Source organism: Ostrea edulis, chromosome 5, assembly GCF_947568905.1.
Source record: "Ostrea edulis chromosome 5, xbOstEdul1.1, whole genome shotgun sequence".
Taxonomy (NCBI): Eukaryota; Metazoa; Mollusca; class Bivalvia; order Ostreida; family Ostreidae; genus Ostrea; species Ostrea edulis.
The window spans coordinates 30,784,791-30,809,928 of NC_079168.1; the positions used below are offsets into that span (position 1 = coordinate 30,784,791).

At 33.5% G+C, this 25,138-nt stretch overlaps 2 protein-coding genes across 3 annotated transcripts; one reads left to right on the forward strand and one right to left on the reverse strand.

The window, feature by feature from the left end:
- Positions 1 to 1,889: 1,889 nt before the first annotated feature.
- On the reverse strand, positions 1,890 to 9,850 carry LOC125649911 (F-box only protein 28-like). Its single transcript, XM_048877769.2, has 4 exons — positions 9,489 to 9,850; positions 8,639 to 8,887; positions 6,320 to 6,530; positions 1,890 to 5,251 (listed from the first exon to the last, which is right to left on the reverse strand). The coding sequence occupies exons 1-4, from the start codon at positions 9,648 to 9,650 to the stop codon at positions 4,725 to 4,727; spliced, it is 1,149 nt and encodes a 382-aa protein (XP_048733726.2). The 5' UTR covers positions 9,651 to 9,850; the 3' UTR covers positions 1,890 to 4,724.
- A 4-nt stretch (positions 9,851 to 9,854) lies between these two features.
- Positions 9,855 to 25,138, forward strand: LOC125649919 (thioredoxin-related transmembrane protein 1-like). Of its 2 annotated transcripts, none has more exons than XM_048877783.2 (8): positions 9,855 to 10,043; positions 11,742 to 11,857; positions 13,376 to 13,421; positions 16,239 to 16,367; positions 16,555 to 16,600; positions 17,645 to 17,746; positions 17,970 to 18,068; positions 22,055 to 25,138. In XM_048877783.2, the coding sequence occupies exons 1-8, from the start codon at positions 9,919 to 9,921 to the stop codon at positions 22,163 to 22,165; spliced, it is 774 nt and encodes a 257-aa protein (XP_048733740.1). In that variant the 5' UTR covers positions 9,855 to 9,918; the 3' UTR covers positions 22,166 to 25,138. The 2 variants fall into 2 exon arrangements, with proteins under 2 accessions (XP_048733740.1, XP_048733741.1); XM_048877784.2 differs by lacking the exon at positions 13,376 to 13,421 and adding an exon at positions 12,784 to 12,829 and having other exon boundaries at positions 9,860 to 10,043.

A 25,138-nucleotide genomic window follows, 5' to 3' on the forward strand; every position in this document is an offset into this window, starting at 1 on the left:
AGCTAAAAACTTAACTTTGCATATTAATATGATTCAGTCATGCGACTGATAAAAAGAGCGAATGTTTTAAAATTTCTCATATATTTTCATGTAAAACTTTGAATTCCTAATTAAAGAGAATCCCCTCCCACTAGTACACAAATTAAAGACCCCCCCCCCCCCCCCCCCCCACCACTCCAACATGTTTTTCTTACCTCATCCAAGAAAGCAAGAAGAAATGTTCATAAAACAAATATGCCCCCTCCCCTGTGGTGCAAAATTGAAAAGGATTATACACATGCATCACTTAATTGATAGCAGTGCCAAAACGATTCAAGGTATTGAGCAGACAATATGTTAATAGGGGTCATCTACGTACAACTTACCATTGTACCAATTAAGTTTGGTGTCAATCAAGCAAATGATTCTTAAAATATAGAAGACAATATATTACTATATTTCCAGTTTGACTTGTGACCTTGGACCATGTCAACCCAAAAATAAGTAATGGTTATCTTCTAGCATCAGAGTAATATTCACATTATCAAATAGATGGGCGGTCCTTCTATCTCTTTGGTATGTGAATTTTACATGGATGCTAGATGACCGACTTGTCAAATATTTCAAAAGCTTCTCATTTTACCTCTATTGAACCATACATTCAATACAATGGTAGATTGCCAAATACCATCGTCGGAGGATGCATGTGTATATAAAATTTAATACGCTTTACCCGTAACACAGCAAAACAAACTTAACGAAAACCAATTATCCCTGTCAGTATCAATCACATACATGTAATTATCCCTGTCAGTATCAATCACATACATGTATTGGTGGCTTCATAAATTATTTCAGGAATTTAATTCTATACATGTATTTGTACAAATGTTTTAAGAAAACATGTATAACACAAATATTAAAATAGGAAAAGGATTAAAGCCTTGCATTAGCAAACTCTTTATAAAATGAGAGAGAGAGTGAACTATTTAACATTGCTGAAAAAACGGTCACAGGTATGTGTATATCTGTTACATAACACTTCTTGTCTGCTTCAACGCCCCAGACAAGGGCATGCTTTACCAGTGAAACAGCAAAAGTAACTTCATGAAAACTGATTATCCATGTCTTGTTTCTATAGTGTCATTCTGATGTTAGTACCACCCATGTGATAACAAGATGGGAGGAGCTCGTATTATCACATATGCGATAACAAGATCCTGTTGATGATAACCAGATACAATTCCTGAACAACAAAAGAAAATTACTGTAAATATGTGACAATAGGGGTAATTATCAAGTAAAATCACAGTAAATATGTAACAAGAGGGGTTATCTACTGTGCTACATTTGATGTCTGTCAAGAAAAGGGTTCTCAAGATATTGAGTGGACAAAGTAGCTTTGCATGGCCATGTGACCTCAAAATCAATAGGGGTCATCTACTCCTCACTATACATGTACCAAGTTTGATGTATGTCAAGAAAGGGTTCTCAAGATACTGAGTGGACAGTATCTTCCTATGTCCAGAGTGGATTGAATTTTGACCTGAAAATCAATAGGGGTCCTCTTCTACTCATAACCCACATACGAAATGTTAATATGATCAAGAGAATGGTTCTCAAGATATTGATGAGACAACATGTGGTCTACCTAACGGCCAACAGGTGCAAAGCAATGTGTCCCTCTTTTTTGAAAGATTGACTTTGATATGCCATTACTCATTGTGGTTCTTGCTAAAGACAAAAGTTATAAAGAATTTTCCTATCATCTCTTTGTAAAACTTCAAACTTTATTGTGGCCCGATATCCTGGCTCTAGGGGTCATCACTGGACACAAATATTAGAGATTTAACAACTATTGATTTTCTGATACATTGTGTCACTTAACAAATAATTTCGTAAAACAAGTCTAAAGAAGCATCTCACTCTTTATTTTGTAAATAATGATTTTCAAAGTGGATTTTTTTCCCCCACAAAAATACAATATCATATTAATTCACTAGGGCAACAAACATGTCTTTAATGCCTTGTTCACACAAAGAATTAATTTGCATTAAATGCAAGTTAATGCGCATTAAATCGGAACCGCATTTACACGAAGATTTTAATGTGCATCAGTTTCCTGCGAATTAAAATTTACATCTCGTTTTAATGTCCATCAAATTTACTTTGCATTAGCTCCATGTTAACGCAAAGCGAAGCCAATGTGGATTTAATGCAGATGCATGCGTAATGGCAAATTTGGGTCACATGCATGATACCTGTGGTTAGCTATAGATAGTAATGTTATTTTGGAGCAAAAAAACTAATTAAAATCACGGTAATCACTAAAAAACATGTACAAACAGCATGTCATTAGATAGTGTCAGACGTAAATCTGTGCTCTACATGGGCATACCGAGTAATACTTGTGGAATTGCTATAATTACGATAAAAATGTTTTAAAATGGTGATGATATGATTTTAAATTATTTCTTTTTTTACATTTCAACAAATACGTTGCTCATTGTTTAAATTTCATACAACATGATGTCATATTAGACTTGTAATACATAACTATTTAAAGTTTGGTTCGGGAGAGGTTGTCGAAGTTGCTAGAACTTGTAACTATAATCCCTTTGTATATTTATATGTACAATAAAATATGTTCAAATCAACTATTTGTAATTAAAAATTACGACACAATATCAGTCAGCAGAATGGTGAAAGAGATGTTCTGAGGTTTTAACTGGGCTCATAAAGCAACAATATATTGTATTGATTGCATGCTGGTCATTAGAGGAAATAACAAGTACACTTTATAATTTCTTGGGAATCTATAAAAACAATAAACTCCTTTTTTGTATATAAGTTGCATGTACATTGTAAATATGTACATGTAGTATACTACAGTACTTTGAACAATAAATTCTATATATATACCCAGTATTCATTAAAATATCTTAAAAATAATTTTCAATGATGTAGTCAATTTTTTTTATCTATTTTGCGCGCCCGTTAATTTAGAAATGCATATGAATGTAATGCGCATTAAATTACTTCAAATTACCGCCGTGCAAACGCTATTAAATTCCAAATACTTTAATGCGCATTATAAATTTAATACACATCCAGGTGAACAAGGCATTAATCTACATTATGGCATAAAATTACATACTACTGTGAGGAAATAATGATACACTGAATAACAATTTGTCCATGAATTACGAGGATTATATGAAGCTTTATGATAGCGAGACAAAGGGACAGTAATAGCCTTTAAAGAAAAATAAGAGGCCCATGGGTCGCAATGCTCACCTGAAACACAGGTAATTGATTGATTGTTGATTAACCCGTAAGGAGTTGACACTGGGTTAACTTCATCGTCGGAACCCGTTTTCTCTCTATTAAACTGCATTCATTGAATAAGTTCTGACGATGGGTTACTTAATGCAATTTAGAAATGGGTTAAGGTTAATGGGCAAGAAGTGGGATAATTTTAGGTATTCGATCCAAAAAAAAGCATTTATTTTCACAAAAATTACAATATCTGTAGCACTTAATCTTTTGATAAACAAAATGCGCCATTCTTAGTGTGATAGAGAGGAGAGGGCAGATAGAAATGGCAGAGGCAGAAGGGCATACCATCTATAGTTCTTCTATTGATAAGTGATTTCAAATATTTCTCCAAATTATCTCCCCACATACAAAATTAGAAAAAAATGAAACATCTTCATAATTTATACAGTGACCCACACCTTTTTTTGCATATTTTGAAAGACAGTCATAATAATATTAACTTTCTCACTATGCTCTTTCTTTGAAAAGTATATTTTGCTTGAATTTATGTCAGAAATATGGGTTTTTTTTAAAGGAACTAATTCTAATTTAAATTTAAGCTACATGGACATCATTTATAAGGCAATACAAAGTTGTAGCACAGCGGCTCTGTAGAAGTTTTGAAATGTGGAAAGTTTAAATAGTGACATTGACCAAGCTAATGTCTCAGCAACAACAACAGACGACTGACAAAATTTCTATCGGAAAAACTCAAGTGATTTAAAACATGATAAATACCTGCAGAATAAGTATAAAATTAAGTATCTTGTAATGTCATTCTATTAACATAAAACTGATAAATTCCACGGTGAATGAATACATGTCTAACTAATACCATCGCCACTAAATACAGCAGAAGACTAGTTTTAGACATGGACAGTTAAATACAGTGTCTATAGTAAATGTATTGTCTCCGTTTAATTGATTAGTGCAATGTACATGTAATTAATGGGAGTGCATTGACAAACAATGTTTAATATGAGAGAGTCAATACATGAAAAACATACAAAACTGAAAGAAATTGACAACACAATCAAATATACCTTATATTTGCTTGAAAGAAAAGAATTCAATTATTGAGACGTCTGCATGAAAACAATAATGAACAGTAAAGAAAAGGGCTCGGAAATGAAGGCAGATTAAATCAGTTTAAAAGCAGGTCTGTATAAAGTCCAGTTACTGCCTAAAAACAATACAACCATGCTAGCTTTAAATAAAACATGCATACTTTACATATAGATTTCAGCTACAAGTACCTGTGATAATAATTTTGACATTTTCGGTCCAGACACATTTTTTACTACAATATCTCTCATCTCACACGTCCAGTACACAAACTGTTCACCCCTGTCAAATCAGGACAGCAATAAATACACAGAAAGTATCACTGAAAACATTGGCACCAAACATCCAATCTTACACACGTCTCATATTTTCCGCTGCTTTTTGCTTTTCTCGTTTCCGTCTCGTATTGACCGCCTTTTCAGAGAGTCCCTTTTTTCTTTACTCTCCAGTCCAATAGTGTTCAGACTGGTACTTGAACATGCCAGAAGTGACGAATTTGACGACTGTGAACTCAGACAGCTGTCGCTGTCCCCTTTGATTCGACTCAATTCTGAGTACACATCGGCAAATTTCTGATCAAACTCGAGAATTTTTTTGCTCAGGTCGCTGATGGTTTGATTCTGCTCTGCGATCATGTTATGCTGACTGTGTATTTTCTGTTCGTGTTCCATGACAGTTTTGTTTTGGATCTGTAACTTTCTTTCTAACTCGGCTACTTTTCTACGTTGTTCTACATAGCGTGTTTTGTTATCAGAAAGTTCTTTTCTTTGTTGTTGTAAATTTGCTTGAAGTCCTCTGATTTGGTTCGTTAATCTTGAAATTTCATGCTTCACTGAATGTCCTCGCAATGCTCCGGTGTCATTCAGTGCGACAACTTTCATGGATGGGCCTGTTGAATTAAAACAGCCATGTTTGTCATTATGTTCTATAAGCTGTACGTTTATAATGACCAAGAGATTTTTCCAGTATTTTTTTATTCTTCATTGATATGCTCTTTAAAAAAAATAAAAATAAACTTCTGTGCTACAAACTGAGAAATTAAAAAAAAAAAATCCTGATAAACGTTCTTATCTACATGTAAATCATTTAATTTCTCTTTTGAATGACAGTTGACTGGAAAGCTTAAATATTCTGTACAATCTTAACTTGGGAGGATAAAATACAATGGATCAGAATGGAATTTGAACCTGGGCCCCATGAATCTCTAGTCAGGTGCTTTACTAATTAAGCTATCTGACCATCAGTGATTGAATCTGACTAAACATCACATTGAGTTCCTCCCCCTTTAACAGGGCAAAAATCCGTGCAACCCAGGATCTTTATCCCCTGGCAGACATTTTCACCTTTCAGTTCTAGAATCAGGTCTATGGTAGCCTTCTCTGATCCCCCTCCCTCCCCCCAAAAAAATTGGAGAGGGCTACAATATTGCAGCTAGGTTTATGGCACCAAATGTAATAGAAAACAAGATGTGTTTGTGAAACACAAATGCCCCCGATAATGGCCAATTCCGAAGACGGCCAAGGTCACAAGGGCAAATATCTTGGTACCAGTAGAAAGATCTTGTCAAAAGAAATGCTCATGTACAATATGAAAGCTCTAATATTTACGATTTAGAAGTTATGACCAATGTAAAAAAAAAAAAAATAAAAGTAGGTCAAATGTCAAGATCAAAAGGTTCAATACCAACGGAAAGGTCTTGTCACAAGGAATACTCATGTGAAATATCAAAGCTCTATCACTTATTGTTCAAAAGTTATTAGCAAGGTTAAAGTTTCAAACAGAATGACAGACAGGACAAAAACAATATGTCCCAAAATCTTCGATCTCGGGGCCATAAATATGCAACAGACCAGACTAGGATTCGAACCCAGGCTCCATAGATTTCTGGTCAGATGATCTACCAACAAAGCTATCTGACCAAAACTGACCACCACCATACCGAGTCCTGATAGCTTACCTGGGCTTTGTTCTCTGCTGGCACAGTCAGTAAAGGGGTAAGGAAGGGTGACGGCTGGCATTTTAGTTTTTAGTGACGGAGCAATCTTTTCCTCAAAATGCTCCATAGCCATAGAAGAAATATCTCTAAGTTCTTGGAGGAACTCATGAGCCCTTGGAGGTTGTTGAGGATATTTCAGTGTATTCAGAATTCTAAACAATTCATCCAGTACCTAAAAATAATAATTAAACTTTATAAGGTATTCAATGCATAAAGAAAGATTGAACAAATTTGATTGATTTTAGTAAAGGAAAATGTTTATTACTAAATAATGATGAAAGTAAAATAAACCAAATTCACATGACTGGCAAATCATATGATTAGAAACCATTCATTTTGCACTTGAAACTGTTTGAAGAGTTATTCACCCTTGATAAAAACAAAAATCTAATTTCCAAAAATATCTTTGGTATAAAACGTTTAATTTTATTTCAAATTTTTAAAAATAGAAAGAGTATATAACCTTTAACCAAGAGATTTGTATGAAAATATAATTTCTTTTATATATAATTTGATAAAACATGCTCTTCCCATATACTACATGTAAAATGTAAAATTCTAGGTGTAATAAATCAAGCAGTAATCAAATTTCTGAAAATTTCAATGGTGGATTATTTTTATTTGATGAACCCTTCAAAATGATACCATGATTACAAAAATCCCACCATCCATTTATGGTTGTTATATGTCATTTACATCAGGGTTGGGCGGTCAAAACCGGCCCCCCATTTTAACCAGTGGTTTTAACCGTCCCGGTCAATACTCCACAAGTGGTCAATACTGTACTGGTCAATACTAGTCAATTGTGATTTAAACCGTCCATTTTCCTATTTTGTACATTTCTTGCAAAGATAAAGATAAAATTAAGTCTTTTCACTATATGGATCAATTGTTGATTAATATTTTTCATTAGATAATCAAATGTAATTTCATAAGTTTGATATATTTGGTTTGCTGAAACTGACCGAAATATCTTCAGTACCTACCAGAGGGTCACAGTTCTATAGCATAGCTTGATGATTGGAGACAGACCTCTTAATACCTGTACCTGGACAGATTAAGAATAAAAGGTAGCTGGACATTATCTGAGCACAGGAAGCAGAGTTGACAGGTGTTAATAAGCATAGGCTGGGACCAGAGATGACCAGTGTGCCTGTTATTGTTATGAAAACATCACCAACCCACCCCCTCCAATGTTTATTCAACAGTTGAAATGAAGATTGATGAAACAATACTTATATAGGTAGTTCTTGTTAAACAAGGGATTTGAACAGAAACTTTTATACTTCCCCAATTCAACAGAGTCATTTGTACATTATTTATTTAATATTATGACTTATAAGTATATTATAAACTGATAGTGCATGTTATGAATTACAGTATTTACCATAATGGTCACTTAAGCATTTAAAATAAATAACACAGACTATAATGACCAAATAATCTTCAATCGACCAGTATTAACCAGTATTGACCGATTTTAACCAGTATTGACCACCGGCCCGGTCAATACTCATATTGACCACTTTTTTGCCAACCCTGATTTACATAGGACACCTTATTCAGTATTACAAGTTATATATCATTATGTGGCAGTTCAGTCTGTGCTTGTGTAACTAGTATTATCGAGAGTCACCTGTATTATAATCACAGTCAGTGCTCCATAATTATACAAGACCTACATCATGTACATATGTGTAGTTTTCTCAGTCTCTGTGTTTAATGTCCGTTATTAAATATATGGGGCACAAGATTCAACACACATATAAAAAATATGTACACAATGTCATGTAGTCACTGTCGTTTTATAATGTATAGTGATTTATCAATAGTTAAAAGTTAGTTGCCTCCAACATCAGTGCAATTAGCCAATCAAAATGCAAATTACAAAACAGTGCATTAGCCAATCAAAATGCAAATTACAAAACAGTTGCCTGAGAATTTACATTCTTCAAGCACAGGAAATAATTACTAGTAATCAGGAAAAGTTATTATCACTGCATCATTTTCATGGTTTTAGTCCCAATCAGAGGGAAAAACAAACAAAAAAATTACCGAACTACAACTACCTCAAGTTAAAGAATGCAATATAGATACTAAATACCTTTCCGGAGTCTAAATAACTTTATGATATTAAATTTCTTTTGATTGCTCAGGGAATTGTCAATAATGGTTAATTCGTTATAATGCCACCCCCGCTTTATTGCCCAAATTCGTCTTGAACAAAAGTTGTCAATATATCTAGGGAGCACTGTACTTCATTATTGGGGGTATAAATACCTTTCCGGGTATAAAGCAGCAAAGACCCATATCTATATATCTCATGTACGTCATTCCCAGCAAGGACAATCTGGTCTCAATAGCAGACAGGATGTCAACATGTCGAGCCAGAGGGTGATTCCGCCTCTCCGATTCACGGCGTGGCAGTTGACTTTTAACCTGTTTCTGTATCTGAGCATGAAGTTTATCAACCTTGGAGAATCCAGCATTCAGAAGTTGTTCACAGCATTTGTTAAACGTATGGCACACCTAAAAGTCAGGATTTAAGCTTAAATAAGTGAATACTATACAGTAAAGCATGCTTATACATACACCCTTATAACGAATTACAACTTCATAATGTTAAACACCATTATAATGAAGTGATCTTTATTCCCCGATGAGAGGAATAGAACGAAAATTGTATGAAATATAACAAAGATTGGTTATAATGAACTGTTTTTTGCTGGCCCTTGAGATTTTCTATAACCATGTTTTACTGTACACGATTTTTATATCAGTCTTTTTTTTAATCTCCAAAGGTACAGGTGCACTGAACAAAATTAAATTTCCAAACATATCAAAAATAAAAATCGCATTTCACAAATGCATATGAAATGCAATCTGCTTTGGTAAAGAACAGAATTATTTAAGTGCATCAACCAGCTGTCAACATAAGAATAATGGCACGAAATAGGTTAAATCTAAATTGTGACATTTGCCGCCAGTAAAGGGGAAAATGTTGTTGCAAAACGGTTGACAGTACAGCTATACATTTGGTTTATTTTAGTTTTCACAGCTGTCGGCTTGAACCCAATCCGACTGATCTAATCAGCTGTTACGACGTTCACCAGGAAGTGTATATACTTACACCTCGTACTTCTGCCAAATCATTGTATGTTAGAAGAGCTAAAATCTTCTCTACAATTTCTTCTGGCATTTGAGTCAAAAGAAGTGGATGGTTTTCGTTATCCTTTCCCTCAGAATCCATTTTCTTGTCATATGTTTCCTGTGAAAAATAATTAGAAGCCATATTGGTCGCACTAACAGCAGCAAAGTCATGAAATTGCTGAGAATGAATTTAACAAATTTCATGAAACAAGCAATTGTAACTGTAGACCTAGCTGGAAAAATTTGTTTTAAAATATATTAAACGATATCTTAAAAAACAAAAACCAACACACAATACTGAGTACTAGTGATTAATGAAATTGAAAATTTAAATAAATCGAGATCGGAATTCAAGTTATTTTGAACCCATTGCGTCTTGTGAGGAAGCGCGAGTGCACGAATCAGGGAAAATGTATAATATGATCTTTCTTTTATTCACTTTACTGTTGTTTTCCTCTCAAGCAACAAGTAAGCCAATACAGGTGACGGAAGAGAACTGGTCAGATGTTCTCAAAGGTGAATGGATGTTGGAATTGTAAGTATATATAGTGTATGTATCTAGAACAACTGTAAAAGTAACACGTCATCTGTCAAACTCAAATGATATTTCTGAAATATGCAATATATTTCAGTAAGTGTATCTTATTTGATTTGCAACTTAAAAGCATAGAATTTAAGCATATAGTTAATCCAGAATCATTTAATTGATGTATTACACGTTTGTATATCACCGGTGATATTCTCTTTAGAGAAGTGGACAGGCATAGCCTACATCCACTTCTGACATTTCATTTTATTCAATCATGTTTTCCTATTGATATCAACAATTATAGTCTTTTTAATTACTACAAAAAAGCTTTTCAAGAACCAAATTGTGTGTTTATTAATCATTTCCAAATTATCGGACTTCGTTTCAATGTTTGTTAGAGTTTTTTTTCTACTGCCAGTAGAGATTAGCACATCATGTGGAACACTTTTAGTATACCAGTACCCAAAATATGGGGCTAAAATAAGTTCAAGATTCGAATCCTGGTCTGTAACATTGCATTTTTCCCTTCCTGTTATGAAAGAGATTTTCCATCATTTTTGCCATCAAACAGGTTGGGAACACTTCCCCTATAGCAAGATATTCTCGCTAAAACGCGATTATCCCTCTTTAGCGAGAAATAAACATTACCATAAACAGGTGTTTTGGCGTCTTTATTGAAAATAATGGCAAATCCCGTGAAACGCTGAATAAGTGCGACACACACTCAACATGAAGCGAATTGTCTCTATGAAATTGACAACATAGTCAAGAAATTTCATATCAAAGTTGCTGCGTAAGAGGGAAGCAGTCTGAAATCCAATACACATTGTTTTGATTAATATATTTGCAGAAGTATCAGACATTTTAGCACTTTTTCTTCTTTTCACGTGAAACACGAAGAGATGTTTTCCACGGGTGTTTTTCTCGGTTGTACGGGATATATTTACTCTCGCTAGAGAGGGATAATCGCGTTTAAGCGAGAATATCTCGCTATAGAGGAAGTGTTCCTAACCTGTCAAAGGGCTTCAATCCTCTACTCCCTTCTTTCATACATGTGATATAAATTCAATGTGGCAAAGCGCGAGATCTTGTTCTGACATTTAAGGGTGAGAATTGGAGGTATTGGGGCGAGATATATGTTAGCATCACAACAAAACATATTTTGATGAATTTTCCGTACAATACTCATGCATGTATGTAATCGTTTTGAAGCAAATAAAAAATTGTCCTCCTTTTCAATCATTTAAATGTAAAAGAAGACTAAAATCATCGTTTAAAGCTAGCATTACTAGTTAATACTGATTTCACAGTATATAATTTTATTTATAAAGATACACAACTTTGATGAACTAAAAGACAAGCATGTTTAGACATCTTCTCTATAGTGAGAGTAGTGTAGTTAGTCTTTTATCCCAAGCCAATCAGTAATGGCATTTTTCATGAAAGATGTGAACTTCAGATTAGCACTACTTTTTTTAAAAAAAATTATAGTAAAAACAGCTGTTATATTCATAAGGGAAAATAAATGTGTATTGAATAAACAACTTACAGGAGACACATCAGACAAGAGAGAGACTTAGTTTTTAACTTTCTAGAGTTTTTGAGGTTCAGTTTTAGAATTTCACTCATTTGGTATCGCAGCACAACCTGCTGTGTTTTCTTAAGACTGCCAGTAATTTATTAACTCTCGTTCTGTAATTTCAGTATGGCGCCATGGTGTCCAGCATGTAGAGGATTTGTAGAGACTTGGGACAAATTTTCTGATTGGAGTCAAGACTTAGAAATTAACGTGGGTGTGGTTGATGTGACAGAAAATCCTGGTTAGTATAACATATTAATGCATTATTTAACAGTCCTATTGATAAATTTTCAAAAATACTTCAAACTTACGAGCCCAAAGTGCATTGTTCAGGCCTGAATATTCTGCATTGTAATCAAACCAAGGACAATTGATTTTTCATGCTTACTGCTATTATTTAAATTTTCAATTAAATAAATTATGCATTGCAGAAAAAAATCCATTTGTTTACATATATGCACTGTTGATTTTTTTAAATTCAGGAGCCCATTTTACTAAAGGCCTTATGAATATGACAAATATTTTAATTTGACTGACATGTACAATTCATGAAATTATGGTTTTATGTACATATCATTTAATTTAAAATACTTTTGGTTTTAAGTCGTAAGACCTTTTGTGAAATGGCGACAAGACTTTCAACACAATAATGATTCATTGATACAAACATTTATAAGCAATGTTTTATTAATACTTAATGACAGACAATAATGTGAAAGAAAGAAATTATCCGATTATGACCTTATGTCATTTTTACATTGGAGGAGGGGGAAATATATTAATTTGAAAGTGAAATTTTGCCGTTACTTCAGTAATTAGATTGGATGAATCTGTAGGATTCTTTATTGATCAGAACTTTGAATTTTATTATAGCTGTGCACTCCACAAACTCGTTAGAGATTATCTTCTAAATGGAGGGAAATAAGCTAGATAAAACTCACAAACTCATTAGAGATTATCTTCTAAATGGAGGAAATATAGCTAGATAAAACTCACATTCCTCTTCTAAACGGAGGAAATGTAGCTAGATAAAACACATATTCCTCTTCTAAATGGAGGAAATGTAGCTAGATATCTTCTAAATGGAGGAAATGCAGCTAGATAAAACTCACAAACTCATTTAGAGGTTATTTTCTAAATAGAGGAAATATGGCATTACATTTACAGGACTGCTTGGGAGATTTGTGACAGCAACTTTGCCTTCGATTTACCAGTAAGTGTGGACAGGAGCCATCAGTGAACATGTAGTCAGTACTTGTATATCTCCCATTCACTGCTTCATGTCACAGAAAAAGTTTTGGGGAGATCTTTTGTATTTGTTCTAGGTTTTTGTAAGTTATGTACAGAACCACACACTGCTCTTTTGATAGACACATCAGCATGGCATTGTCAACAGTTTTGTTGTAGCTGCAGCCTTTTTAAATGTTTCAGTATCGTTTTAGTTCTGTTTCTTCATTATTTTCACTTTTGGAAATTGAATAAGATTGCAGAGAATAAAACCAAAGGTAAACATTTATAGACAAAACAAGTGATAATTCACATAAAACTGACATTGGATTTAGACAAGAAACCATGACAATAACCGTAGGAATTTAGTACTGTATAAATTATTATGTTCATTTGTCATTGTGAAAATAACAAGAATTATTCACAAGATCCATACATACTAGATATTTAGAAAGGCTTGCATCTCCAACTGAGACAGTTCACCAAACTATGCTATATTTAACACTTTGACCTCTGCCCTCTTTATTTTTAGGTCTCAGCGGGAGATTCCTGATCTCCGCCCTTCCATCATTATATCAGTAAGTGTATAATTCTAAAAATAGAACTTCCATCATTATATCAGTAAGTATATAATTATAAAAAAGAGAATATGATGATCAAAGTTATAAAAGGGGGTAGGGGATCTGACAAACAATTTGCGTTCCAGGTCTAAGAATTTGCACAATTAAAGTCAGGAAAATATAACAGTGTAACCCAGATATCAGGAGTTATCTCCCCTTGTACTCTTTTAACGTACACCATTGGTATTGTATGAAGTTATGATAATTATCCGTTTTTATGAAACTATGCAGTGTCAAACTGTTAACTGATGTAATGGCTTCATGCTCCTGAAAAGTTGATCTCGATAAAATTTTATATCAGAACTTGAAGGCAAGATACCAGTACTTCTTGGTTCAGTTTCAAACTTTGTTCCAAAAGAAAGAGAGGGCAAAGGTCAAATTTTATTTGCACACCAAGCTTTGTATATTAATCTGATTAACATGACAAGGATGATAGAATGAAATATTAATAAAATCTATAAGTACTCACTATAATATGCATATTCATATGTCTAGTGTAGTATTGATTAGGAACTTTACTAATTACTTTTTGAATTCTACCCAGTAATATGTTACAGCTTGTTAATTTCTTACAACCAATGTGTGATATATACCCGCAAACTTTTAAAGAAAAGAGAGGAGATGAAATTGAAAGTATATAATAAAATGTTAGATATTATGGTACATATTGTATGTAGGCAGTTGTATTATGATAGGGGGTGGGGGGTGGTATCATCCCAGTCCTACTCATGAATGTAGTAATGATTTGACATAAGTGACAAGTGACCTTTATTAATAGTTAAAGCTTCAGTGATGTGATTACTATGATATGATTATCACAATTCATAAGCACGCTGCATATTTGTAAAAATTTCATTAGTGTTTCATTATCCGGCCGTCTAAGACGGAGTGTATTAGATTATGGTGATTGTACTAGTCCCTTTGTCCCGCTTCCTGTCCGTTTCATGACTTAAATACTATGAGGCATTAGAATCATGAAATTTTGTCATTTGATACATCTTTGGTAGAGGCCTCTTTAAAGTTAGGTGACTGTGGTCTTTGATTAAGATGATATGACCAAATATGGCAAAATCCTGCCCAACTCAATAATATGGTCTAGAATTATCAAACTTGGTCGGTTAATGCATCTTAAGAAGAAGGTGTGTCACACCCTAAATCAAGGTCACTGTGACCTTTGATTGAGATGGCCGTATATATGTCATAACATTTCTTTTTTTTGGCTCATGTACATTCTAGTCAAAGAATCTACAAACTTTGTCAGTTTGTGTATCTGTAGAGAAATGTGAATTGTAGCTTAGAATTGGGTCATTGAAACTTTCCAAGTCGTTAAGTTGTTTTTTATAAACTGTTTTAAGGGAGGTAATCCCTACATATGTAAGAGTAATGCAGTAACCCTTTTCAATAATTGTTACATCAAGAAATATAATTTTATTAAAACTTTATTAATAATTAAAAACTTTATTAATTAAGTTCATATAATGCAACTACAGAGCAGTGAATAGAAGAATTATTTTGTTTCTAATACTAATGATATAAATATATATATATGCAGTCTTGTACTACAAAATTTGCAAAGACTTAACAAGCACATCACACAACAGATAAAGGAATTATCTTTTGGAAATGATGATCTAAGCAATGGTATTTCAAGGAGTTTTGATTAAAACCAAATTCTGTCTGTCCAGTTAAGATTCCATTTGTCCCTTGGGGATAATTATCTAAGCCATGGTGTTTCAAAGAGTTTAACTTGACATGCAACGCTCATTTTGATAAGAATCTATTTGCATCTGTCCATTTAAAGGTTAATTAATTGGTATAATGTAAGAAGAATGATTTGTCACTCCTTTAGTTATGGGGTATTTCTTTGTACAACCCAAAATATTTGTAGGTTATAGACTTTGTATGGAAAAATATGAAGACCAAGTTTTTGGGCGCGTAGACGGACCGAGCTTGCTAGGTCCGTTCGTGACAAAAAACGAGGTCGTCATATTTCCCATACAAAGTCTATAACCTTTTTATTATATACTTTCAATTTCATTTAGAAACTAACAATAATTTTATTTTTAACAATAACTTTATCGGTTTAACTGAGTAAAAGATGAAAAACACGAAAAATTTGAAAATTAACAGCGTAGAAATTTGATTGTGACGTAATGTTTGCGGGCTGGAATGTTTCCGGGCATATATCGTGTGATATATGCCCGCAAACTTTTAAAGAAAAAAGAAGAGATGAAATTGAAAGCATATAATAATAATAATTATATCATGTGAAAGAAATTTAAATACATGAAGTGAAAAATGTTTTGATATGTAGATATTTAAAAAATACAAGAGACAGATACTGACAATTCAATATTGTTGTACCAAGGTTAACATGATTTTGTCCTATGCACACTCTTCTGTTTATGATTTTGATTAATAAACATTTGACAGGCGCATCATGTGCCGTGGTGGTGCACTTTATTAGAATAGTAAATGTACAAATACTCATAAAAACACATCTTACACATATTTATCAATGGAAATGATGGTTAGCTTTTACAATTATTGATGGACAAACTTATGTATGTGTGTTTGAAATGTTGGTAAGTAATGCTGAATTTCTAAGGAAATTCAATTTATGATAATATTTTATTGAGAAACTGAAAATAGAAATAAATTAGTAATTTCATCGAGAAACTGATAATACAAATAAAACTGAAAGTAAAAATAAATTAGTAATTTAACTGCTACGGTTTTTTTAAAGTTTGGAAATGACACATGACTGTTTTTCAGTATTAAGGATGGAGAGTTCCGTCAGTATAAGGGAGGAAGGAAGGAGTCAGAGCTGATCAGCTTTGTGGATGACAAGAAATGGCAGGAGATGGACCCCATTCCCTGGTACTTCTCCCCGGCTTCCATTCAGTAAGATCTTTTAAGATCCGCGCTCTGTGAGCCAGTTTTGTCTTTCTGAAATAAAGAAAGTTAAAATGTCTTAGGGAATATTATCAAGCACAAAGGAATCTTCACAATGTTCAGAAATTTTTAAGTTTATACAAATGCAAAGAATGTGATTTTGTTGCATAAGCTTATTCCAGCATGTTCTTTTCAGAATGGCTGCTTTAGGAGAGTTCTTCAAAGCTGCCATGATAGTCAGGGTAAGGAAACTTTATACCTTAATATTTGCTTACCTGAGCCCAAGGCCTAAGTGAGCTCTGTCTTGCTGGTTTAAACTTTCACATTTAGATCTCAAGAACCATTGGGTCAACTTCCACCAAACATGTCAGAGAGCATCCTTAGACAAAAGAAGTGAAGAGTCACGCTTCCTTCCGAGGGGAGATGGTTATAAATAGTTAAGATAGGCTGAAGTGTTGAAAGAAAATTGTTTTCTCAAGATCCACTGATGCTAAAATGCCAAAACACGTTTGAAAACTTCATTAGACAATGAAGATGCAAGTTTGATCAATCCATGATTTTTTAATGTTGAGACAGGGTTATTGTACATCAAAAAATTATGTATTCTCCTCCCTCTAGGAAAATATTGCTTTTGTTCTGTTCATCTGACTATCTGTTCTGTCATTCTTTTTATCACAAAGTTTCAGTTGTTTGAATTTCAAGTACTATAGCATGGAGTTTGCCACTTTGAGATACAGGGGTGTTTGTAAATGCTGTTACATTATAAATCAGATTGACGTGACATGTTAAAGAGGGCAACAAGACAATAATTCTATTAAAAAATCTTCTCAATATCCACAAGTGTTTAAGCATCCTCATGGTGTGTATAGTTTGGTGAACCCCTGATGTAAGATTAGGGCCACAATAGAAGTTTCAAGTTTTACATTGGAATCTATTTAAACATTTCATTGAAATCTTCTATTTGGTCATTTCATTGAAATCTTCTATTTGGTCATTTCATTGAAATCTTCTCAAGAGCAACAAGACTGCAATCTCTCAACTTCATGTGCAGGCACAAGCATCCTGAGATAGCGTAGATTTAAGTTTGTTCACACCCTATACTCCATGTGGAACATCAATATAAAGTTTTACATGTGGAAAATACAGCTTCTCAAGTGAACGATGGGCCCATGAGCCTCTTGTTGATTTTAACAAATGCTAGAAATTTTCATTCTACAAATTTACTTGTAGGATTTTAAACATAAAAATTTTGAAATGTTTGACTGATGTAGTATGTCTCTTTACAGGACCTCTACAATACTATGACAAAGGATTATGGGATACCAGAATGGGCATGTTATGTCATATTTGCCATAGCAACCATTCTCTTGGGATTGATTCTTGGATTGGTCAGTAATTGTTATAGATTTTGGAATGTTTGTCTTGTTTGTGCACCGGTCTGTCTACAGCAGTCCTGCTACACAGCTCACCTACAGTTTTTAAAAGTCTTTTATTTTTTATACTATTTTGTCTCTACCAACATTGTGAATTAGTGATATCAGTAAATTGATAAGAAAACAATATGAAATTGAGGAGAAGGCTATTTTTCATCTGTTTAGGGTTTTTTTCCAGTTGATAGTGCTCTGTTGTGATATGATGCTGCCATCCAAATACGTACCACACCCGAAAGAGAGACCCCAACCCGGACCTCAGGGTGACGGCTCGCAAAAGGTAACGCTTGTAAAATGTTGTTAATTTCACCAGGGAAGAACGTGTGATACAAAACACACATTATGAATGCTGCACTAAATAGCCAAAACCACTGTAGTATTAATTGTGTACATGTAATCAGCATGGCATTTAAACATAACACTTAATACTGTCTAAGTGGTATTTTAGCAAGACACAAATTCAGCAATTTTTCCATAAAGAATGGGTATGTATATTTAACAAGAGATAATTTCTGCAACTTTCTAATACCAGGAAGAATAGCTATTACCTCCGAAATAAATTGTTAGCAATATTCAATTTTAGGCCACAGTTTTTTTATTTCTTGGTTTACGGATCTACCGACCCTAATTTCTGGGGAATGGGGGGAAAAATAAAATGCAAATTTCTACTTTTATTAAATTCTGTCGATTCTACCCAACATGTCAAATCGAAAATAAAAATAAAATGCATTTTCAATTTTACGAATAACAAATCGTGAAACGCAAACGTATTGATTTGTATTTGGTAATCACTATTTGTTTTGCGAAATATCTTTATTCCGTATTTTTAAAAACCCTGTAAACAGATATGACCACGCACGATGACAGTAACGATACCTATATCGTTCTTGTCGACGAAACAGATGCCAGATGGCATTTCATCATGGAAAAAAGGAATTGATAGAAATAAATATTTCTCATACATATGTCAGTATTCTTGCTGCTAACATAACACAAAATGCAGTGCTATTTGGGTGTTTAAAGATGAGAGGAAGGTACGGTTGTTAGCGACTTTACTAAACTGGATGTTCTATCGTTAAATTGATAATGTTCTACGGACCCGGTTTGAGTGTGGTGAGGGCCTGTACCGAGACACAGTTAGATTATTCTAACTAGTGACTTTATACCACAGCAGTACATGTCATAATAAATGTATTTGAATACATGTACGTGCATCTCTGCCGTCAAAAATCCTAACAGGGAATAGTTCTAACAGTGTGAGAAATTGTTAGGTGCTTTTGATATTATAATGAACGCCTGTAAAAAATATGACCAGATAAAACTCAGAAAGGTATGCATATTTTTCGTAAATTAGTATACCTTGTGTAGTGGTGTAAAGAATTTGAGTATCAAATAAAAATGAAAAACAAGAAACATTTCTTTCAAAAAGATGATAGATAATTCCATGGGCATGTCTATGTGGGGAAAATGGGGTTAAAAATTATTTCATAGGGTATAAACATTCTGAAATTAAAAATGGAATTACTACATACAATTGTAATTTAGTGCTTATATTTATTTTTTTTCTTTATATTTACAATTTGTAAATGTAAAATCTTTATTGAGCATATACAGTAAAATTACTGAACAACATTACTGGATACTTTACAACATCAAAGAGATATGACCTTATACAGTCTCGGCTTATGTTCTACCAAAGTGTAACATAGATACATGTATATAGTTATACACTGAATTTGAAATTGCATTTTTTTTTCAAAATTCATATTAGCATACTAGTCACTCTAAAGAATTTTTTATCTAATATTTTTTAAATACATGTTTTGTTTATTTGTACTCACGAAATAATGTTAATGATTTTATTGAAAATAAAACGATAGATATTAAAAATGTTTATTTTATTTTTATTTCTCCCGACCGACCCTAAATTTTATTTTTAAAATTAAAAAACTGTGGCTTTAGCGATCTAATCACTCTAGCTATTAATGCCAAAATTAAATCCTTGCTAAATATTCTGTTTATACAGTATATCCTTTCATGGGACAGGTTTTCAGAAATTTCCAGGCAACTTCCAATAGATATTTTATTTAAGTATTTTAACTCCTGATATAAATTTGTTTGAAAATTAGACTTTGGATACAAAGACTCTGGTCAAAAGTTCATTGTGCAAGGGTCACCCTACAAAAAAGTAAACTTAGCTGTGTAGAAATTCTTTTATAATTCATTACAAACTTGTCAAGTATACATGTTAACCATGTAGCAACAAAGCTAGGCAAAAATTACTTAGGAGAGAGTGTGATTTATATTTTATGATCCACATGAAATTCATCATGATAATTATCTTCTTAAGCCTGGCATCATAGTACAGATTACGGAGAAGGTATTAAATTATTTACAGCGGTGATTAACTGGTCTGCCCAATTGTAAGTTATATTCAGACCATAAATACCATTCCGTTTCCTTTTAAACCATTTCCAGCAGAGTTTTGTGGTATTTTGTCACAGTCTACAGATGGGCAGACACCTTTACAGTATCTTGAAGGATGGCATCAGTTTGATACTTTGCAAACTATTTTATAGAGGGGCCGGAGGTCATAAGCTATAAGCATATGCATATTCATGTCCATGAAAATTGATTGGGGCTAGTTTTACCCATGTTTGTTCATTGTCTGTTTGCAAGATACATTTTGTGTGCCTTGAGGCAAGCAAAAAGAAACGAGATAAATATGCTCAAGATACATATAAAAGAAGTACATATTTTGCAATGATTTCTGAATTGAGTAGATATCCCATGTTTTGCTCAATAATTTTATATTTTCATCATACTAGCATATACTTGTCAATAGTCCTGAATCTTCCTTGTTACACTGTGCTTATACACTAATACAGAGAATACCCATCTGTGTTCATACAGTGTGTCCTGTCTATATCTGTCCCTGTTACACCGTACTTATACAGAGAATACCCATCTGTGTTCATACAGTGTGTCCTGTCTATATCTGTCCCTGTTACACCGTACTATTACAGAGAATACCTATCTGTGTTCATACAGTGTGTCCTGTCTATATCTGTCCCTGTTACACCGTACTATTACAGAGAATACCCATCTTTATTCATACAGTATGTCCTGTCTATATCTGTCCCTGTTACACCTTACTTATACAGAGAATACCCATCTGTGTTCATACAGTATGTCCTGTCTATATCTGTCCCTGTTACACCGTACTTATACAGAGAATACCTATCTGTGTTCATACAGTGTGTCCTGTCTATATCTGTCCCTGTTACACCGTACTTATACAGAGAATACCTATCTGTGTTCATACAGTGTGTCCTGTCTATATCTGTCCCTGTTACACCATACTTATACAGAGAATACCTATCTGTGTTCATACAGTGTGTCCTGTCTATATCTGTCCCTGTTACACCGTACTTATACAGAGAATACCCATCTGTGTTCATACAGTGTGTCCTGTCTATATCTGTCCCTGTTACACCATACTTATACAGAGAATACCTATCTGTGTTCATACAGTGTGTCCTGTCTATATCTGTCCCTGTTACACCGTACTATTACAGAGAATACCCATCTGTGTTCATACAGTATGTCCTGTCTATATCTGTCCCTGTTACACTGTACTTATACAGAGAATACCCATCTGTGTTCATACAGCGTACCCTGTCTATATCTGTCCCTGTTACACCGTACTTATACAGAGAATACCTATCTGTGTTCATACAGTGTGTCCTGTCTATATCTGTCCCTGTTACACCATACGTATACAGAGAATACCTATCTGTGTTCATACAGTGTGTCCTGTCTATATCTGTCCCTGTTACACCGTACTTATACAGAGAATACCCATTTGTGTTCATACAACGTGCCCTGTCTATATCTGTCCCTGTTACACCGTACTTATACAAAGAATACCCATCTGTGTTTATACAATATGATTTTTGTAACAGTCACAATAATGTATTAAAAGAACCTTTAAAGTAAGGAAATAGGCTAATTGTAAAAAGCTTTAAATTTCTTTTCCTTTAAAAAAAAAAACAAGTACAGAATCATAGGAGAAATGAATTTTTACTATATTGGTCAAAAAGACTTAAAAGAGGGACAGAAATTGTACCATGATTGGTGTGTGTTATTCATTTTCAAAGAACTTCAGTAATTACATTGCCAGAGAAATCTGATTTGCCAAGGAATTTCATCTAATATAATACTCAATATGTGTATTACATAGACTTTTTACGGACACTTTTTCAGGAGGATGAAGATGCGGATGGTGAGGAATCAGAGACTGACATTATTGATGACACAAAATCAGCTGATGGAGACTCAAAACCAAGGAGGAGGCGGGTGAAAAAAGCAGACTAGTGTGAAAGGGGCGAGTCCACGATGAAAAAAAGCGGATTAGTGTGAAAGGGGCGAGTCGATGATGAACTAAATACAGTAAAACACTCTTACAGTGAAGGGTTGGGGGATGAACAATTACAGTAAAACTCGCTTTTAGTGAAGGTTTGGGGATTAATTACAGTAAAACATGCTTATAGTGAAGGGCTGGGGACAAACAATGACAGTAAAACATGCTTTTAGTGAAAGTTTGGGGATTAATAATTACAGTAAAACATGCTTACAGTGAAGGGCTGGGGATGAACAATTTTGATTAATTATGAATGTAAATCATTATGTCCAATGAGTTCATGTTTGAAAATAACATGGAATGAAAACAACTTCATTTTAAGCAGGAATTCATTATAAACATGTTTGCTATATCCATGTTTTACTGTAAGTGTGAATTCATTATAAACATGTTTGCTGTATCCGTGTTTTACTGTAAGTGTGAATTCATTATAAACGTGTTTGCTGTATCCATGTTTTACTGTGTGTTTGAAATAGTGTAAATGTCACGTATTTAGCATGTAATGAATGACTACATTTCTGATGAATTTTATTCTGTTATGGTAAATTTGTGTTAACTTCTGTTCAGAGGGATACTTTTTATGCTTGGTCCCAAACTGTGTTGTTTTATATCAAGCTGACATGAACTCTGTTTATAGTATGTTATATAGTTCAAAGAAAACATGTTAGAATGTGCCAACGATTTTCAGAAGATTTGCATTTCAAGTTGATATGGTTAAAGTGATGATGTTGATTTAATGATTAGTTAGAATCAATATTTAGTAATATTCTACCGAGAAAGGATTTGGAAAAGAATAGAAATCTGAACAATATTTATGTTGCGTTGTAGTTTAGAATTTTTATGATGTCTGGTATTATCTCGTCATATTGACTGGCAGGGTTTAGTATTGAGTTGTAGTGACGGTATGGAATACGATATTTTAAACAGGAGAGAAAGAGAAGCTTGTGTGATGCATGAACACATCCCTATTCTACAACTACCACTCTGAACACCTACAACTTTTGTGTGTATTTGTTTGTATGGAGATCTGGTGTGATTCCGTGATGGTTCTATAGATTCAATAGGCCACAAAGATATTTCTTTACTAATGAAATGTATTTTGATACAGATTTTTATTAATTTTCATTTATTTTTTGCATTATGATTACAAATACACGTCCCAGAAAAAGCGTGGTTTTAATATTGTGTTTCTGTACGCAGGTTAACTGTAGAATAGGTCAAAATGTATCCCAAATTAAAGACCACTTTTAATTCAGAAGTATTGGATAGGAATTTAGCAATAAGTATTCTTCTAGTCGTTGATGAAAATTGAGAAATAAGAATAGATTTCATTGCCATAGAAAGAGAGAATTGTATGTCTGTAATGGTGAGAAAGCTCCAAATAAGCATTGTGTGCTGTGTGTGTGTGTACGTGCGCGCTATTTCTTATGTTAATACCAAATGGATATGAATGTGCATTTTTTGGTAAAGGTATAGGTGTTGTATGTTAGAATTCCACCCACCTTTAGATTACATTTAGCATTATTTAGAAGCAGTTGTTTTAGTTTTAAACTTTGAGCACTGAAAGATGTTCTGCACCTTTTGCCATAAATTCAAGGTATTCATTAGTGTATTGAGTAATTTTTTTTTTTTACCTCAATGAATAGGATAGTGAAAAATTGGTGTATTTTTAGCATTTGCAAGGAGGGTCTGATTTATCATCGTGTAACAAATTTAAGTTTACATGTCATTACGTGCATTCATAATTGTAGTAGACATCGTAAAAGCAATGTATTGCCATGTTCTCTGTCGTACTTTTTACAGGAAGCACTAGGTAGCAGGACAGAGATGTCATGGTCAGTAGTTGAAAAACACCCAACGAGGAGTGTTATCATCTTTCTATCTCGTATAGATTACTCAGAATTTAGTTGGTAAGAGAATTGAGTTTTAGGCTATTGAGGACTAAGGTCCAGTTGAGTGACAAGTTTGATAGCATTATGGACACATTAGGGGCAAGATCAAAAGATCAATTTCGGATAAAAATCTAAATTCAAGTAAGGGGGGGGTGGTAGAAATTTGCAAAGTATCTGTCATCCAACATCGATTACACTTTAGTGGAAAAAGACAAGTTGCTGTTAAAAACCACATAATAATATTCCATTTTAATGAATATTTAATAGTTTTAATGTACATTTTCATATAAAGGTATACCAAGTGTTATTTAAACTTGTATGTTGTTACTTGTTTAATCGATTAGTTTCAACATTTATCATTTTTTGTTTTTTTGGGGGGGGGGGGGGGGGGGGGGGGTGAAAACTATATGAATTTAGATTTTTGTCAGACATTGAACTTTTGATCTCGCCCCTTATAAAGTGCTTTTTTACTTGTGAATTTCATACCAACCGAAGAGATGTAGATTTGACTTTGGATTAATATTACTGATTTTTGAGGTTCAAGGTCAAATGAAGTAGATGACAGTGTTTTCAAAGATACCAGCCTGGTGGCAAGTGATGGAAAACTTTTGACAATATCAGGGTTGAAAGGTCATGGTCAGTGAGGGGTTGACACTATTTTGAATGGTGTATGAGATGTAGTGTCATTGTCTTGAGAGCAGTGTTCATTGCAGCCGTGGCTTGTGACGATGATTTAATGTTGGAAACGTCCTATATACAGTAGATAGGAAAGAAAAAGTAAATAACGCTCATTGACAGGAAGTGGAACAGACTTTTCGTTCAGAGATGAAGTTATGATATAGTACTTAGATTTTATTTTTAAATGATTTGTTCCTGATTCTTCTTTAAATCTTCAATATTTTAACTAGTATACAATGCTTACTGTTTTTAATCTGTTGAATTTTTATAGCTCAATATTCCAAGAACATAAGCTTGAGTTTGTTTTTATTGTGTTCTATGCAAGTTTTGAATTAAAAAGAATGAGTTTGTACATAC

Excerpts from the sequence above, each read along its gene's own strand:
- LOC125649911 (XM_048877769.2), bottom strand. The coding sequence starts at position 9,650 with ATGGCTTCTAATTATTTTTCACAGGAAACATATGACAAGAAAATGGAT. Across the intron at positions 6,531-8,638 it reads GCTGCTTTATACCCGGAAAG|GTACTGGATGAATTGTTTAG; the intron begins GTATTTATACCC and ends TATTATTTTTAG. Across the intron at positions 5,252-6,319 it reads CAGCAGAGAACAAAGCCCAG|GCCCATCCATGAAAGTTGTC; the intron begins GTAAGCTATCAG and ends TTAATTCAACAG.
- LOC125649919 (XM_048877783.2), top strand. The coding sequence starts at position 9,919 with ATGTATAATATGATCTTTCTTTTATTCACTTTACTGTTGTTTTCCTCT. Across the intron at positions 16,601-17,644 it reads AAGCTGCCATGATAGTCAGG|GACCTCTACAATACTATGAC; the intron begins GTAAGGAAACTT and ends GTCTCTTTACAG. Across the intron at positions 18,069-22,054 it reads AGGGTGACGGCTCGCAAAAG|GAGGATGAAGATGCGGATGG; the intron begins GTAACGCTTGTA and ends ACACTTTTTCAG.